The 17,588-nt window shown below is 44.9% G+C and overlaps 1 protein-coding gene and 1 long non-coding RNA gene across 3 annotated transcripts in view; one reads left to right on the top strand and one right to left on the bottom strand.

The window, feature by feature from the left end:
* TENM3 (teneurin transmembrane protein 3) overlaps window positions 1–17,588 on the bottom strand; it is a 1,441,545-nt gene that overhangs the window by 242,615 nt on the left and 1,181,342 nt on the right. For both annotated transcript variants that reach the window (XM_078677989.1, XM_078677990.1), the window contains exon 7: window positions 15,070–15,307. In XM_078677989.1, coding sequence (XP_078534115.1) covers window positions 15,070–15,307 — 238 coding nt within the window. The remainder of the gene's footprint in view (window positions 1–15,069; window positions 15,308–17,588) is intronic.
* The window catches only part of LOC144821234 (uncharacterized), a 381,583-nt gene that overhangs the window by 46,707 nt on the left and 317,288 nt on the right, over window positions 1–17,588 (top strand). The window lies entirely within an intron of this gene.

Raw genomic sequence — 17,588 nt, 5'->3', positions numbered from 1 at the left:
CTCAGCAATGAAATCTACCTAGTTTGTGAGCCTTCAAAATGTTGCTGGCAGGGAGTACTGCCTGCTGCGAAAGTTGTCTAAAGATAATAGCGCATCAGCTCAAAAGCATAATAAATTGGAGAATACAACAGGCTATCAGCACGACCATAGTTTATCAGCCTCACTAACAATGCGGTCACAGCTGGGACTACTGCACAGGTTTTCTTTCGCTGTTGTGTGCAAAGCTTGAGAGTTACATGTGATTGCACTGTTGCTTAACATCACAATCTTCATAAAATTACAGTATATCAAACAGGCCACTGTTGTAGGAAAAAATGCTACATTTACAACACATTTCCTATGCAAAGATGAGACCTTCGGTGTATATTTTCCACTGCATGTAATACCATGTTTTAGAACTGTAGACAGCAGGCGTTTGTTGTTCTGTGTCAAGTACAACTTGTCAATAATGCTAGTGATGAGTGCTATAGATGAACAGTACTTAACAACTAGAATGTAACATGGGAATAGCAAATCCTAGACAAAAGATACTCATAGTGGGCAGGGCCAGTCTTTGGGTGGGCAGACCTAAAAAACTAACTTCAGAATTCGTAATAAACCGGTATACGTTTGGCTTTAAATAAATACTCCGGGGCAAAGAACATGAAACCTTCCGTTTCCTGGAATTAGCCATTCGCCATTACACAGAGACAACAAAACGATGCGCAAGTAGGGTCGGACCATCCAATGTTTTATTTTACTTAACCAAAGTGACATCTATCCTCTGACCACAACAGGAGTACTTCAAAGCCCAAATATATCAAAGAATTCAAATATGTGGACAGATCAGAATTTCCCAATTCAGTCACGGTAACCCTAAACAAACAGGAGGATGCTGTAAACTCAAAAACATCTTAGACACTCTTATACAGCTGTATTTTGAGGATATTAAATTTGCATACAGAAAAATGATCATGAAAGCAAAACACCAAAGCACCTAACAAAGGGTGAAACACAGACATGGCATAATTCAAGAGAGGCTGCAGAAAACTAGTATTGCAATGACAGAGGCAGACCTGGTCTTGTATAAATCATACAGAACCGCAATATTAATAAAACATCAAGTGAGCAAAAAACACATTACTCCAAACAAATCAATTAAACTTCCAACCAACTACAGGATAGTTCTTACAAATGTCAATATCCAGCTACGTAGAACAGATAGGGTGTAACAGCAGTTTTGCAAAAACCTGAACATCTTTGGGAAAAAAAAATAACAAAATCAAAGAAACCATGACAAACACGCTTTAAACAGCACCTAGACAGGTGATGCCACCAACTAAACTGCAAGCAAAGACCGCATTTGATCAAGAGCAGGAATCAGACAATAAATGGTAAGCTCTAAAGACTGAAATTTTATGATTTATCGTTCAAACCATACACAGTTGACTTGTATCACGGAGTTCTTTCACACTTTCATCCAGAGATCAAGATTATTAAATGCATCCATATAAGTATATATTACCATGGCCTCTGAAGCATGCTTTTGTCACCCCTGCTGAAGAAAACTAGTGCAAACTCAGATGTGTGTACAAACCACATGTCAATCTAAAACCTTCAATACAGAAGTAAAATCATGGGAAGCGACATGAAGTGAGCATATGGAACTTTCTAGAGAGCTGTCAAGCAAAACTTTAGCCAAACAGGAGTGTTCAAAACAGAACTTGCTTGACATAATAGATGACATGCTTATTGCATTGGAATAAAACTACATGGATTTTGGTTGACTATCAATCAATCAGTAGATTTGCAGAGCACTACTTGTCACCCTTGAGGGTCTCCAGGCACTGGCATGTGATTAGCCGAATAGACAGGTTTTTAGGGGCTTTCAGAACTCTGCTAGAGATGGGAAGGTCCGTAGATGAAAGGGTAGATCATTCTATGACTTTGCTGCTAAGCAGGAGAAGGAGCAACCTCTGTATGTATCTGCTTCATCGGATGTGCGTGGTGCTAGAGAAAGGGACGTGGGGCGGAGTTGTCTGGTGGGCTAATGAAAGTCCAGGCATGGTTTAAGGCGGTGGGTATGGAGCTGTTAGGACCTTGTGTGCATGTGTCAAAAGCTTGAATTGGCATCTTTTCTGTACAGGGAGCCAGTGGTGTTCCCTGAGGTTGGGGGTGATGAGGGTTTATCTGGAGAGATCCAGGATGAGTCTGACTGCGGCATTCTGTATGATCTATAGTCATCGGAGGTAAGCTGTGATCCCTTTGTAGAGTGTTGCTGTAGTCCAGTCGACTGGAGATGAAGGCCTGGGTGATGGTGCATCTTGAAATTTGGGGGAGCCATTCGAACATCTTACGAAGCATGCAGAGGATGACAAAGCAGGAAAAGGAGACAGAGATGACCTGAGGATGTTAGCTTGTTGTCCAGAAGGATGCCTAGGTTCCTAGCGTGGTCAAAGGTGAAAGGGGAAAGGCAGACGTTTACGTCCTTCCGGTGAGGAATGAGGCGATCCATCTGAGAGTGTCTCTTTGGATGCCTCAGTTGTGCAGCCTTGTGACGAGTGTTTGGAGGGAGACCATATCGAAGGCTACTGAGAGATCTAGGAGGATCATAGTTGCAGTCTCTCCTCGGTCGAGTAGGGATCGGATGTCATCAGTAGCTGCGTAGAGTGCTGTCTCGGTGCAATGGTTGCTGAGGAATCCAGATTGAGAGGAGTCGAGTAGAAAGTTCCATTCCAGATGTAATGAGCGTATTTAGTCTATAGCTTTTTCTAATACTTTGGCTGGGAATGAGAGCAGGGAGATTGGTTGGTAGTTGTTGATTGCACTGGGGTCTGCCGATGTTTTTTTTTCTGTAGGGTGTTGACATCTGCATATTTTAGGACTTGGGGGAACGTGGCTATGGCAATCGAGGTGTTGAACAAGGTGGTGAGTACATGGCTGATTTTGGCTTCCCCTAAGTTGAATATGTGGTGAGGGAATGGGTCTTTTGGGACCCCGAGTGCACTAAGGTGGTGTCATGTGGGGTGAACTGGCTCCATTCTGTAAGTTGGATGTCTGTGGTGGTAGCGGGGTGGTTGTCTTTCTTTAAGAAGTTGGTCGCCTTGGGCTGGGGTATGAAGTCTCTGTAGATGTTGGCGATCTTGTCATGGAAAAAGTTTGCATGGTTGGCACAGAGTTCCTGTGAGGGAGTAATGTTGTTTGTTGCAGCTGAGGGGTTGGAGATTTCTTTGACGATGTTGAAAAGTTCATTGATGTTATTGGAGCTTGATTCCATGCATGCGGCTGAAGGCCTTTTTCTTCAATTCTCTCAACTGTGTGTAGTAGAGGTTGAGGGCTGTCTTGAAGGTGGTCTTGCCAGTTATATCCTTGCTGGTGTGCCATCTCCTTTACAGTTGTTTATATTGTCGTTTAGTGGTTCTGACACCTTCAGTGTACCAGTTAGCCTGTTTGGTGGGCCTTCTGTGGGTGTTGTTGCCAATGGGAGGGGTGCTGTGGGCACAGTTGGTGATCCAAATATTGAAGTTTTGGATGTTCTAGTCTAGGTTCTTGGAGGAGATTGGGTGAATAGTGTTAAGGGTGTTGATCCATGTGCTCTTTGAGACTTTGTTTCAGCTGCGGTGAGGGCATTGGGCAGACTGGGGTAGAGCTCCGCGAGCTGGTGATATTGAAGTGAACAATAGAGTGGCCGGTCCAGGTGAGTTCCATGGTGTGGCTGTACCGGATGTGGTCACTGGATGTGATGATGGGGTCTAGCATATGGCCTTCAGTGTGCGCAGGGTCGCGGTTGAGTTCAATGTTGGTCATTTTGCTGAGGATGTTGGTAGTAGATGTCATTGTAATTGCTGAGATGGAAGTTAAGGTCACAGAGGAAAATGTCATTGTTTGAGTCTATTGAAAGGGGGAGATGAAGTCGGTGATGAGGTCACTGAAAACTGGACATGGTGGTGAAGGCGGTTGGAGAGGGTGCCCTTGATGGTGGTTTGTTTTCTGTTTGGAGTTGGAAGTTGAAGTTTTCCCTGGCTGGGGTGATGCCATTTGTGGTGGTGCATTTGATAGATTCCTTGTGTAGCGATCCCTCTGCCAGGCTTGTTGATGCGGTCGAAGTGGGTGATCTTGCATCCTTCGGGTATTGTGATGGCAATGTCGGGTGTGTAAATGGGGTTGAGCCAGGTCTCAGTAAGGAAGAGGACGTCAGATGTGAGGGTGGAGATAAGGTCTTAAATCTCTGTGGTGTGTTTGCATAGTGAGCATGTGTTGAAAAGGGCACATGCAAGTTGGTATTTTTGTTCAAGTGGTGTTTGCTGTGTATTCGGGTCACAGCCTTTGAGAAAATGAAACAAAAAAATAAAGATAAAAACATTGAAGTGGTGCTTTGTGTTCTCTGGTACAGCAGAAGAGTGGATTTAACTACTCCGCCACAGTCAACAACCTGGAATCAGCTCAGTCAAATGATCTACATGCATTTGTCGCTTACCCTATTCTCTGTTGCCTCTACTGTGTCATGCATGCATGATAGAGGTAAATGCGAGCAACAATCTCAACTTTTAGATGGACCATTTCGATGCATGATTTACCTGCATCTGGTAAAAGTTTCAAGGAACAGAACCAACACCAATGCCTAACTCATGTATACTTCGGTTTGAAGGATACTGTTCTGCCTAAAATTCAAATCTTTCAACTTCTGTCTGCCATTCTCGAACTTTCAACAGCAGGTAGATTCTCAAAACAGACGCTCTGTGATTTCTGTTATGTCTTTGAATTTAGGACAAACTCCAAAGATGATCTCATTTGCAATCAGAAAGATTATTATTTTAATAGATGTTCCCCTCTAGTCGATACATGCATGCCATCGAATAATTGGCTAGTGAATAGCAAACAGAAGTATAACTTGATGCTAGAGTAATAATAAACACATTGAGGTTCCTGTCAGTGATGTTACGTAATTAAGTTTTTTTTTTAAGTACATTAATCACCTAACAATTGTTTCTTTGTGTTCACTTTAACTTGCAACAGGGTTTGCTATCAATTTGACTTTTATCGTAACACAAAAGTTTTTATTTGTTTCTAGAACTGTAAATGTTGTTCCACTTTCCTCATTTTTAATAGCAGACACATCTACAAGGATGCAACTGAAACTAATACACCATCCGATAATGTAGTAACCTGCATTATACAAACAACTGTCATCTGTTCTGTTTGTGGTCAGAAAACTACATCAACGTGTGAGTGTTCTTAGATTTTAAACCTCTGGATTGTTCATGATTTTTAATTTCTCACACAGGAAATATGCACTACTACCACAATACACTTGGTGGATCATTAAAAGATTCATGAGATCTTAAAACTGATCCCTGAATTCAATAGCAGCAAACAGATAACGTTTAGGCCACCATTATGTGGTTGCGCTTTTATAGTTCGAAGCATATTCTGGCTGCTGGATTTTGTAATCTCTTTAGATCGGTAGAAGTAGTTAGCAAGGATTAGCAGATCTACTGGTACTTTCTTCAAATGTGGAATCATAATGGCTTGCTTCATGCTGCAGGGATTCATTTCAGTAAGCTGGTGAGGTGTTGATTAGTATTGTGATATCTGTTGTAAGAGGAAGAAGGGATTGCTTCATGCAAGAAGCAGAGGAAGACTCAAGAAGCACTTTAAAAGGTTTGGTTTTGAGAGCACGGTTTCCGATGTTGGCTGAGCTGGTCTTACACGGTTGGAATTTATAACCTAAAGACTACTATAGATGACAACAGTGAGCACTGAGCCTTGTTTGGCACTAGCGTCACTACTATGTTTCTGCATATAAAGAAAGAGTAAAACCTTCCTCCGTTTGATAAGCTGTAAGTGTTTTCCTCTCCTGTTTCCAAGTTTTACCAGCATTCAGTAGCACACTACCTTCGTTAGAAAAGTGTCTATGTAGAAAACGGATGTTTTGCTCAGGTAAGTGCGGTAGTCTAGGTTTCAGAACACAAAGCGAAACAAATATTACCGTAATGTTGTACTGATTGAAGCCGAAAGCTCCTACCTTAAGGAAGTGGGCTAAACACATTTTTTTGGGGTGCCAGTCCCCTAAAAGCTGAATCCTGGTTGTTTTATTACATTATTTTGCGTGTTCTAGACATTCAAATACCCTTGCTAGGTCAGGATGGCCCGAAAAGCGGTTCTCTTCCGATCACAGTTATCCTTGTTCATGCACCAGCGACCAGTAAGCTCTCTAAAATGATAGAAAATCTAGAGGGATCATATCGGCTCCCTACTTCATACTTGCTCAGTCATCACTTCTACAGGTGCACATAGGATTAAATTCTTACGCAATGCATGACCAGGAGCAAGATACAAAGTGATCATATCGGCTCCCTACTTCATACTTGCTCAGTCATCACTTCTACAGGTGCACATAGGATTAAATTCTTACGCAATGTATGACCAGGAGCAAGATACAAAGTGGCTAATGCAAAAAGTTCAATTGCTAGTGTTGAACAGCGGGTCCCAGGAGTAAGCAAGTCGCTGCCTGGTGCTTCTATCGGAATGGCAAAGCGATGAATTACATCCACTGTCGCATCACACTGCTCCCAGTCGCTGAAAACTCACTTGAGCATGGAGCCACAGCGCCTGTTCCATGACGAAGAGTGTCCCCTGATGGTTGTCACATAAAAGCAAGAGGAAGCCTCTAAACAAAAGCCTGTGCGGCTCTGTTGTAGGTGACTGATCATCCTCTCCACAACATGTCCTTTGAAGCCGCTGTACATTAAATGCACAGACAGAATCGGGGAAGAAACAAAGTCAGAAAAATAAGCTATTCTGTAAAACGTGAAGTCACATTGCCAACTTATTCTCTTACTTCAAAAACCCGTTCCAAATGGATCTTGATAAAGCAAATAACAGCGGCTCCAAAAAAGAGGTGGAGAAAGCCAACAAAAGACAAACAAATACCATCAATGCACTTGCTCCCTTCAATGAAAGAGAAGCGGCAAAGTGCTGATTTATTCATGGCACAGCCCCACGTCATCACATTACTGTCAGCTATCGCCCATCTGCGCCCGGGGAGTTAGAGAGATGGTTATCTCCGTACAACTGACACTCACGTCTCTTATCCCTTTATCTACGCAATGACAGCTGAGAAGAAAAATCACAGGGCGTCTAAATCGGACACAAAAAAGCTGAGCTTAGGAATAAGCTAAAATAACTGACCGAGATAAAAACCAATCAGCACAAAGGCAGCGTCCTGGCCCAGATGAATTTATTAATGGAGCAGGAGTAGGGGTCGCTAAGGGGACCCGAAGGGAGACCTTGTCTGTGAGAGAGGGAAAAGCGGAGAACGCAGTGACGAGCCAAGTGAGAATGTTATTGAAACAACTTTGGAAGGAGGGGGCTAGCTGCTTCCCCATCGCCATCCTATTTCAGATTTAGAAGCGTCCACGTTTCAAGAATGGAAGAGCTCATTTGAGGTAACTAGGCGGGGGAGGACGCGCGGCCAGAAGGCTGGGAAGTGATTTTTCACAGAAAGCTGGGCGGATGTGTGAAACTGCGCCCAAGCAGGAGTGGAGGAGGGGAAGCGGTGGCAGAAAGCAATACTGTCCAAGGCAGACGAGCAGGAATGTCGATTTTCGGTGATTTATATAAAGGAAAAAAAAGGAAGGGTCACTGGTTAGAGAGAACACAGTGAAAATGTGAGTTTACATAGGTGAAAATGTGAGTTTGCAGAGGTAAAATGTGAGTTTGGCATTCATCTCCTGTAAAAAGCCCCAACACCACGTCAGTGGTAGCAAGATTGTTATATATAAATGAAATTTCAACACATTAAAATAATAATTACGGTCACCTCATGTGGCCAGTAACAGCTCTTAATTACCTGCCCCTACAATAATGGGCTGGGTTGCACACGAGGGCCAATAAAGATGAGGCACCTGATTAGGAAACCATTGATGCCCAGCGGGCATGGACGGTGAAGCTATTAGCACCCCTACCATCCACTGCTTCCGGGGCACAGTGGAAAATGAAGCCCCCGACATGCAGCGCAGCTTGGGTTGGCCCTCCCCCTCAGCGAAGGGTGAGACATTGGATTCACGCAAGCCAGGCTGAAGACGGCTGAAATGCCAGAAACATGTCCTCGGAAGCTTGTTTCCGGTCCAGGGAAGGCATGGCTTGGCAGTTCGGGCTGGACTGTTCCCATGAGGCACAGGGTCGGACTAATTTGCATATGGCCATGTCTGAACTGGGGTGGCAGAGAGGGGTAATGAACGGTGATGGATTAAACCCAGATCTGTAGACTGGGTGTGAGTGTTTGATTGGTTCATATGCTCTGTCCATCACCAACCCCTTTTGTACCACTTTGTTTGCCATAAGTTGGCAGGGTATGCTCAGACGTGAGTCCCTTGCTCACTTTGCCACTGGATTCAAGCAAGCCGGGCTGAAGACGGCTGAAATGCCAGAAACCGGTCTTCCGAAGCTTGTTTCCGGTCCAGGGAAGGCATGGCTTTGCAGTTCGGGCTGGACTGTTCCAATAAAGTCCACATTTGTAAAGCGCACAATCACCCGTAAGGGTCTCTAGGCGCTGGGGGCCGTCGGGAAGATTAAGCAAGCTATTGCCCAGAGTCACATGGTGCTGGGCTAACCTGCCGCCGGAGCCGGGGATCGAACCGTGATCCCCAGATTCCAGCGTCAGTCGCCCTGGCCGCGGCGCCACACCTCTTCCATAGGGAGTCAGACTGATTTGCATATGGCCATGTCTGAACTGGGGTGGCAGAGTGGGCTAAAGAACGGTGATGGATTAAACCCAGATCTGTTGACAGGGTGCGAGTGTTTGATTAGTTCAGATGCTCCGTCCATCACCACCCCCTTTTGTACCACTTTGTTCGCCATAAGTTGGCAGGGTATGCTCAGACGTGAGTCCCTTGCTCACTTTGCCACTGGGTTCAAGCAAGCCGGGCTGAAGACGGCTGAAATGCCAGAAACCGGTCCTCTGAAGCTTGTTTCCGATCCAGGGAAGGCTTGGCTTGGCAGTTCGGGCTGGACTGTTCCCATGAGGCACAGGGTCAGACTGACTTGCATATGGCCATGTCTGAACTGGGGTGGCAGAGTGGGCTAAAGAACAGTGATGGATTAAACCCAGATCTGTTGACTGGGTGTGAGTGTTTGATTGGTTCAGATGCTCCGTTCATCACCACCCCCTTTTGTACCACTTTGTTCGTCATAAGTTGGCAGGGTATGCTCAGACGTGAGTCCCTTGCTCACTTTGCCACTGGGTTCAAGCAAGCTGGGCTGAAGACGGCTGAAATGCCACAAACCGGTCCTCAGAAGCTTGTTTCCGGTCCAGGGAAGGCATGGCTTGGCAGTTCAGGCTGGACTGTTCCCTTGAGGCACAGGGTCAGCCTGATTTGCATATGGCCATGTCTGTACTGGGGTGGCAGAGTGGGCTAAAGAACGGTGATGGATTAAACCCAGATCTGTTGACTGGGTGTGAGTGTTTGATTGGTTCAGATGCTCCGTCCATCACCACCCCCTTTTGTACCATCATGACAGTGACAGCAGCTTCTCTAGAGAGTGCAGGCAGTGCTGCAGGTCAGAGGAGTCATGTCTCCACACACCCACGATGTGCTGAAAAGAGCACTCACTCCAGTTATGAAGCAAAAGTGAGCCACCAGACTCTGAGTAGAGGGGTCTTTAACGGTGCTTAATTTGAGCCGGTGGTTTCTGGTGCTTAGAACCGGCACTTAACTGTTAACACCAGCACTTATGACAGTCTGCCATATGGTGGCGCTGTTTTAAGTGCACAACAACCCGAACCATTATTATAGCTTTGGGGACCTGGAATAGTCTGAAATGTCACACTAAGAGGAATGTGATGCTTGGTAGGTGTATTGGTACTGTCATTGGCAGCCCTGGCAGGGGCATTGGGTGGTGCAAGCTGCAGTGGCCTGACGAGGGCCACTGCAGCTAGGGGTTACAAAGTAAGCTGGGGTTAAAAAGTAAGCACTGGGGACTTGGTGGACGGACAGCGTACACTGGAGATATAGGTAGCTGCCAGGTATGGGAATCTTCCTGAGAAGATATTTATCTGTAGTCCTACCTTATAAAGCAAGCATTCTGATTGGGTATCCCGTACGGGTTCTGAAGACTTAGTTTAACAAGCATTGGCTAAGCTAATAGGTCTCGTCTATTGGTGAACTATTAGCATTGGCAATCGGGTGGGTGAGAGTGGCAAGAGGGTGGGCGGCGCCGATTGCTTCATAGCTCTTTTTTTTCTTCTGTCAGGAGGTGGTAGAAAAACAGGAACAATTGGAGAAGAAACAGGGACGGGAATGGTGGGAGGAATATGGGAAGGGAGAAGAAACAGGAATGGTAGGGTGCGTGGGAGGTAAGGGAGAAGAAACAGGGATGGGAGGGCTAAGAGATAAGAAACGGGTAAGGAGGGTGTGTGGGTGGGAAGGGAGAAGAAGCAGGGACGGAAAGGTGGGTTTGAGGAAAGAAGAACCAGGGACGGGAGAGCGGGTGTGAGGGAAGAATAAACTGACGGGAGAATGGGTGTGAGCCGAGAAGAAACAGGGATGGGAGGACAGGGAGAAAAAGCAAGGATAGGAGGGCAAAAGAAACAGGGATAGGAGGGCAAAAGAAACAGGGATGGGATTGCGGTGGGCAAGTGGTAGGGTAATAGCAACAGGGATGGGAGGGCGGGTGGGAAGAAAAAAAGAAACAGATTATTCAGTGGAAAAGAAACAGGGACGAGAGGGCAGGTGGGAGGGGAAAAGAAACAGACGAGAGGGCGGGTGGGAGGAGAAAAGTAACAGGGACGAAAGGGCGGGTTGGGGGTGAAATGAAACAGGGACGGACGAGCGGATGAGTGGGAGGGAAAAAGAAACAGGGGTGAGAGGGCGGGTGGGAGGGGAAAAGATACAGGGACGAGAGGGCGGGTGGAAGGGAGGGAGGGGAAAAGAAACAAGAATGGGAGGGCGGGTGGGTGGGAGGAGAAAAGCAACTGGAGTGGGTGGGAGGGGAGAAGAAACAAGACGGGAGGGTAGGTAGGAGGGGAGAAGAAACAGGGATGGGAGGGCGGGTGGGAGGGGAAGAAGAAACAGGGATGGGAATGTGGGTAGGAGGGGGAGGAAAATGCTATGAGGGGAGAAGAAAGAGGGATGGGTGGGTGGGATAGAAGAAACAGGATTGGGTGGGTGGGAGGATAGAAGAAACAGGGACATAGAAGAAACAGGGACAGGTGGGTGGGAGCACAGAAGAAACAGGGACAGGTGGGTGGGAGGGTAGAAGAAACACTGACAGGTGGGAGGGTAGAAGAAACAAGGACGGGTGGGAGGAGGGTAGAAGAAATAAGGACGGGTGGGAGGGTGGGTAGAAGAAATAAGGACGGGTGGGAGGGTGGGTAGAAGAAATAAGGACGGGTGGGAGGGTGGGTGGAAGAAACAGGGACGGGTGGGTAGGAGGGTGGAAGAAACAGGGACGGTGGGTGGCAGGGTGGAAAAAACAGGGACGGGTGGGTGGGAGAGTGGAAGAAACAGGGACGGGTGGGTGGGAGGGTGGAAGAAACAGGGACGGGTGGGTGGGAGGGTGGAAGAAACAGGGACGGGTGTGTGGGAGGGTGGAAGAAACAGGGACGGGTGGGTGGGAGGGTGGAAGAAAGAGGGACGGGTGGGTGGAAGAACAAGTGGGTGGGAGAGCGGAAGAAACAGGGACTGGTGGGTGGGAGGTAGAAGAAACAGGGACGGGTGGGTAGGAGGGTATAAGAAACAAAGGGATAAGAAACAGGGAGGTGGTAGAGAAAAGTAAAAAAAAAAAAAAAGAAAAGACGAGGTATGAAGCTGACTGCATCATAGCGAAAATAGTTTCAGAATCACAGTGCGAGCAGTGGCTGGCCAGCAGAGGCACTCTAATCAAACCTAACTAACCTGTACTTGGTCTGTGCCTAACGGAAAGAAAAGGGAGTGACGGAGGGCAAGTGCAGCCCAATGAGAAGGCAGCATAGAAGAGCGACAATGACACCTACAAATGTAAAGCAATGGGCATGTTCCAAGCCCATTTTCAAACACAAGAACTTCACTAGTGAGAGCGCATTCACTAGTGCATGCTTACACAAGCAAGACCTAAAAACCCTTGAATAAGAACGTACAAGAAGAAAACTGGAAACCATTTATTGACACACTGTAAATTACTTCATCCTCGTGATGTAAAACACACTAACATCACTTTCGAGTTTTCTGTTTCTGATGTTATGTCATGGAAGATTTGCAATATGCCACCCTGGCATATGGGGACCTTTAGTCCATATTGGAGACATGGTGTGGTGGATGGAGCAGGGGAACGTCTGTGGCTTTTTTGGTACAGGAATAAAGAACAAGTATGGACAAGGCCAATCATTTTGGTTTTTGTAAAGTGAAAGTATTTTACCAAGCTTCACTGATGCATTAGAATGCAAGCTGAAGAAACAAAAAACAACAGACAAACATTACTTTTCAGCAGAGGTGCTCGAGCACTGTGAGTTCATAAACTGCATCACCACAAACAAGGCAGAAAATATGACAAAGCCGCTGAGATATTAAAAGGAAGGTTGGGGGAAAGTGGGAGCTGTAACAAAATCAGAATGAAAGGGATGTGGTGTAATGATTCTGAAATATACATCCCTCCAGCAAGGCATTGCTTAGAGAGCAGAGTATAGTTCTGAAGGACTCCTTTAGGATAGATAGTGAAACTGCCTTTCGAGGTCATCTCTTGCATTTTGGGACTCAAATTGGAGCCCATATCCTAAATGTCATGTCCAGTCTGTCAAGCCCGGATATTACGTTGAGGGCTTGATAGGCATCGAAGGTACAGTTCGCAATTCCCCACGTTGTGTTCAGCTCCGGAGGTCACATCTAGAGTTATTTCTAGTACAGATGCTGGGGTGGGGGATAGTCAAGCCAGGAGTTTATCTCGAAATTAAAACAAGTATCTAAAGTCCTGACTACTGCAGTCACTTCTAGACATCCTCCGAGTTGGAGTATTGTTATTTCAGTATTGTGTCTAAGTCTGGGGGCAAAATCTGGAGGCCTCATCTTGAGTACTATGGGGTCTATCTATCGGGCTTTATCTGAAATGTGTACACAGTTGATGGGGTGTTTTATATGGACTAGGCAGCCTCATTAAGAGACTCATGTCCTATTCTCGTTATCACAATTTAAGTGTTGAGTATAGTTCTGAAGTACATAGTTGAAGTTTTGTGGAAGGTTATTATTTATTAGAACATTGGAATGTTGGGAGCTCCATTGCAGACAATGGAGTTCTCCCTGCTTCTACGGGCCGGTAAAGGCCCGCAGAGCAACATTCCAATGTCCTACAAAGGCTTCTCGAATTTTGAGGGGATTTATATCCCCTCGAGCTTCGAGAACCCTTTGTTTAATTTGTTAGAACATTCTGCCCTCTAGTGGCAGAATGTTCTAATAGCCTTATAGCCCTTCGTAGCAGGGCTATACCGGCTATTAAAGTCCCGCTGTTTTGTTAAAGTCCCTCGCCTTCGGCTCGAGCCTTTAACCATTCAGCGGGCCTTTAATAGCCAGTATAGCCCGCTACGGCGGGCTATAAGGCTATATTAATAAGTCAGCTGGTGTGTGGTGGTTATGTGAACAGGTAGGTTGACGTGAGGATGGGTAAATGGGTGTACGGATGGGTGTGAGTGAACAGAGAGGTGAGCAGGTGAATGGATGAGAGTTTTCAAGGTATTTAGGTAAAGAAGATGGTGTGAGTGGACGTTTGAACAAATAGGTGGGTGTCTAGTTGAGTCAGCTAGCTGATGGTTTAATAGTTTATGTGTGGATAGGGAAGCAGGAGGATGAGTGCAAGAGCAGTGAAATATGGTAACACTAGAATAAAATGCTGGGGGAACAAGGGAATGCAAAGAGCAGTAGCAGGTCAAGAGCACAAACAGAGGCTATGAGAACTTAAAAAGAGGCAATCGCCTTCCTATTAACTATCAGTGGCTCTAAAGGTGGCTAGCATTTTAGTCGTAGAAAGGGGAGTGCCCACTCGGAGCAGCCTTCATGAAGAAGAGGCATATTTGACAAAAACGGTAAAAGAATTAAAAAAAATGCCAGAGAGAAGCACAAGTCCAGTGAAATCAGAGATCAGAATTAAGGCTATTATAAATTTAGGACCTGTTTATCAGGTGTAGGCAGGGAAAACAATCGACAGAGCGGATGTGCTAGACCTCTTCTTTCATTGGTTTACAACTCCTTAGAAATGTCATCAAGCATACGTACGAGTCGTTGAATCTATATTTTAACATGTTAACGGTGACTTCCAAATGCATTCTTTCAAAATTTCAGAAGTCATTATCCTTCCATTTATTGATCCCTAGAAATAGCTCCAACTCCTGCACTGAGCAATTAATAATGAATTAAAAATGCCTTTCAAGAACCAGTCTCTGCACTTTTAATATAAATTTGCCAAAACAATTATTCTCAACTATAACACAATTATGCATATTCGATTTGATGACTCAAGTGGAATATCACATTCTTTTTTTTAATCACGAAAAAATGTGTAAGTGACAATGGTGAATTACAGTGTTGATTAATTGTTCAGCGAGTGTTAACTAGGTAAATTTAGCGTATGCCAGGGAGCCTAGGTGACTTTTTTCCAGTAAGCATTAGTTTAAAGGGATGATTTGCCTTCAATATATTACGATTTTTGCTTCACAAACCTGTATTACTATACCCCTCAACCTACATATCATCTTTAAACCAGGCATGGAGTCTATGTCCGGTCTCGAGTTCTGACATCTAGTGGTCAGGCAGAACATGGGTACTTTATTAAAGTTCTATCTGGTGGCACCATACATGTTCCATAACATTGGTCCACGTTTGACTGACCACAAGATGCCATCTACTTGCATAGGTCGCCAAGTCCAAAGTAGTGGGCAAGATACATATAGCTAAAAAATGCTGCGTCCCCGCCAAAAACAGATGGTTAGAACAATTATTCAATAACATTTATGAAAAAACACTTCAATGTTTTGCACAGCAGTATTTATTTTAATTTTGAACCATAATCAAAAACTGTAATTCTCTGTCAAACATTTTCATTAGAGGCTGAAAATAAGGCAAATACCTGCTCTCCAGTGGCACATTACTGCCGAGGACCCAGCTGTCCTGCAGCTGGACGGACTCGGGCGTGGTTTGCAGCTCGGCGGGCAGAGCAGCCGGCGGGGCCGGGCTATGGTTCCTCCTATTGGTCAGCGAGTTGCGGTTGAGAGAGGTTATGGATGGGTGGTGCGGCGCAGGGTGTGGCTTGAGGGTAGGAGGCAGGGGCTGCAGCGTGGATTGGCCCTGGTTATTTTGAGGCTGCTCTGTAAAGAAAACAACAGAAGGGGAGAAGAAAGTCATTAGTTGCTCTCTGCTATACGCTGGATGTGCTGATCCTGAAAGAGTCAAAAGATTAATTTAAGCTCATGCTCCAACATATTTGCATATCATTTATTCTATTAGTAGGCCTTTGGTGACATTCTAAGCAACCGAATTTACCCTTGATACTCACAGCTCTAATTAATATACAACAGATGGTAAAATTGCTCTGGTTGTAATTTATTTGCATTTTTTCATCTGGATTTTATTAACACCTACACGAAACGGCATGCGACAGCTCCCCCACTGAGCCTTTAGAAACCAGCTTTCTTTTTGTAGCAAACCAAGCCGGAGATGAAATGAGTAATTTTGGCGGGAACACAAAGGTTGTCGAAATGCAAATAATCCCTATAATTATTTAATGGAGTTTTTTTTCCCAGGCTTTATTTAACGCCAATAAATTATGATTACCGGCTAGTAGCTAAACAGCAGTCGACTACTTGAGTTTAGTGCTGATGTGCTCTGTGCTCCGCTAATAGATGCTAAGTATTCTTCGGCAGAAGGTCACTCGGCTTAGCAGATGTTCCTTCATGGATATTTAACAGACTGAATCAAATCTGATTACAACGTCAAAAGACTCTTATATTTAACGACCGCTCTACCCATTAGAACACACGCGGAACATATTTTACAATTTTGCACGACTGTCTGTGGTAGAGCTACCTGTCGGAGCAAGTTAAGACCACTGTGGTTGCCAGGCATCAACATGGCGCCACCAGGAGAGGTCGGAAATTCCAGACCCTTCGAGAAATAACTTCTTTCTACCTTGCTTTGTAGAGCTTTTGATCTCTTTCTGGCACATTCTAATGGTTAGTAATAGCAAGCTCGACATTCTCCTCAATTTTGCTAACAAGATGAAGAAATGATATATGAGGATTTCAAAGAGGAAAGCAACATGGGATTGAAGCAGCTGCCTCAATTACAAGCTAAACCACTTGCCGCATTACAGTAAAGCAGACATGTACGTATATTCATTCAGCAGCAAGCAGTGATGCCACAAAGAAAAGAGATCGGGCACAAATGAAGGTTAAGGAAAAGGTGGCGGACATACATCAGGAAAGGGCAGCCTTATGCCAGATTTTCAGAATCCCTAATTAACATAAAAATGAATTCATTTAGAGTCAATGTTTGCAAATTTATAATGTTAGCATCCTTAGAAATTGATAAGCATCTGGCTCCCCTGGACCTCTATTGGTTAAAAAAGTTAAGAACTTAAAAAATAAAATAAAAAGGTTAAATGTGAAGTGTGACTCTCCTGACACTGAGCAAGGAGCCTCGAATGCTATACATTTGGAATAGCTGAGCATCACCATGTCAATGGCAGGTACTCTGAAGCTGCCATGCTTCTCAGAGGCTCTTTTGCAGAATGGATTCAACTGCTGTAAAGGTTCCCTAATAGTGCCACAGCTTCTCTAAAACCGGCCATCCGATTTACAGCAGCTACAGAGCATCTCCAGTAATGTGGACCAAAGTGATTTTCATTTGTTGTGACCAATGCCACTGTGCATCAATGTGAACTGAAGGCTAGGCAGAGCATATGTGAGGCGGAATAACAAAAATCTGCTGGTCTTTATCCTGCATGGCTTCCAGCTAAGCACAAAGTCATTTTTTAAGAACAATCCTTTTGTAAAAGCAATATCTCTGTGCTCCAGGTATGCCCCATTCTTGACAGCTCATTCAAAAAGAGTCGAACCAGCAGAACCTCCTTCTCGGCGCAATTGCTGCTCAAGATAAGGAGTAGTGCCAATCACCTCCCGTACCAGAAAGCATTAAAACACGGCTCTTCACGTCATAATTACACAAGTTACTGACCACGATCTACACAAGAGGGGAAGTAGATATGCACAACTGCAGCTCCTCTCCCACTATTTGCACCTCTTCACACGTTTGGGCTGTGTGACGTATGGGTTTCAGGTTTACCGCCTATCTTAGAATTCTCTACATCTCAGCCAACATATAAAAATAAGGCATACTATACCCAACACTGTTCCGAACTCACACCCCTGAAAACAAGCCTAGTAACTGATGAAAATTGAAGAACTTCAAAGCTATGTATGGAGCAGTAAACAAGGAATTTAACAGAATACAGTACAAAAAAAGAACAGATGGCACTGGGCGAACCATGCACTTAAAAAACTCAACCTTATGCCCTATCACCTACCACACACGGACCATTTTCTGACATGGACAACGCAAAAACAGCAGATAATCATATCCAAGTTAGAA

The sequence above is a fragment of the Lissotriton helveticus genome, chromosome 2_2 (assembly GCF_964261635.1).
Source record: "Lissotriton helveticus chromosome 2_2, aLisHel1.1, whole genome shotgun sequence".
NCBI classification, from domain to species: domain Eukaryota; kingdom Metazoa; phylum Chordata; class Amphibia; order Caudata; family Salamandridae; genus Lissotriton; species Lissotriton helveticus.
The sequence above is the reverse complement of the archived record's forward strand: the minus strand, read 5'-3'. Positions and strand labels throughout refer to the sequence as shown.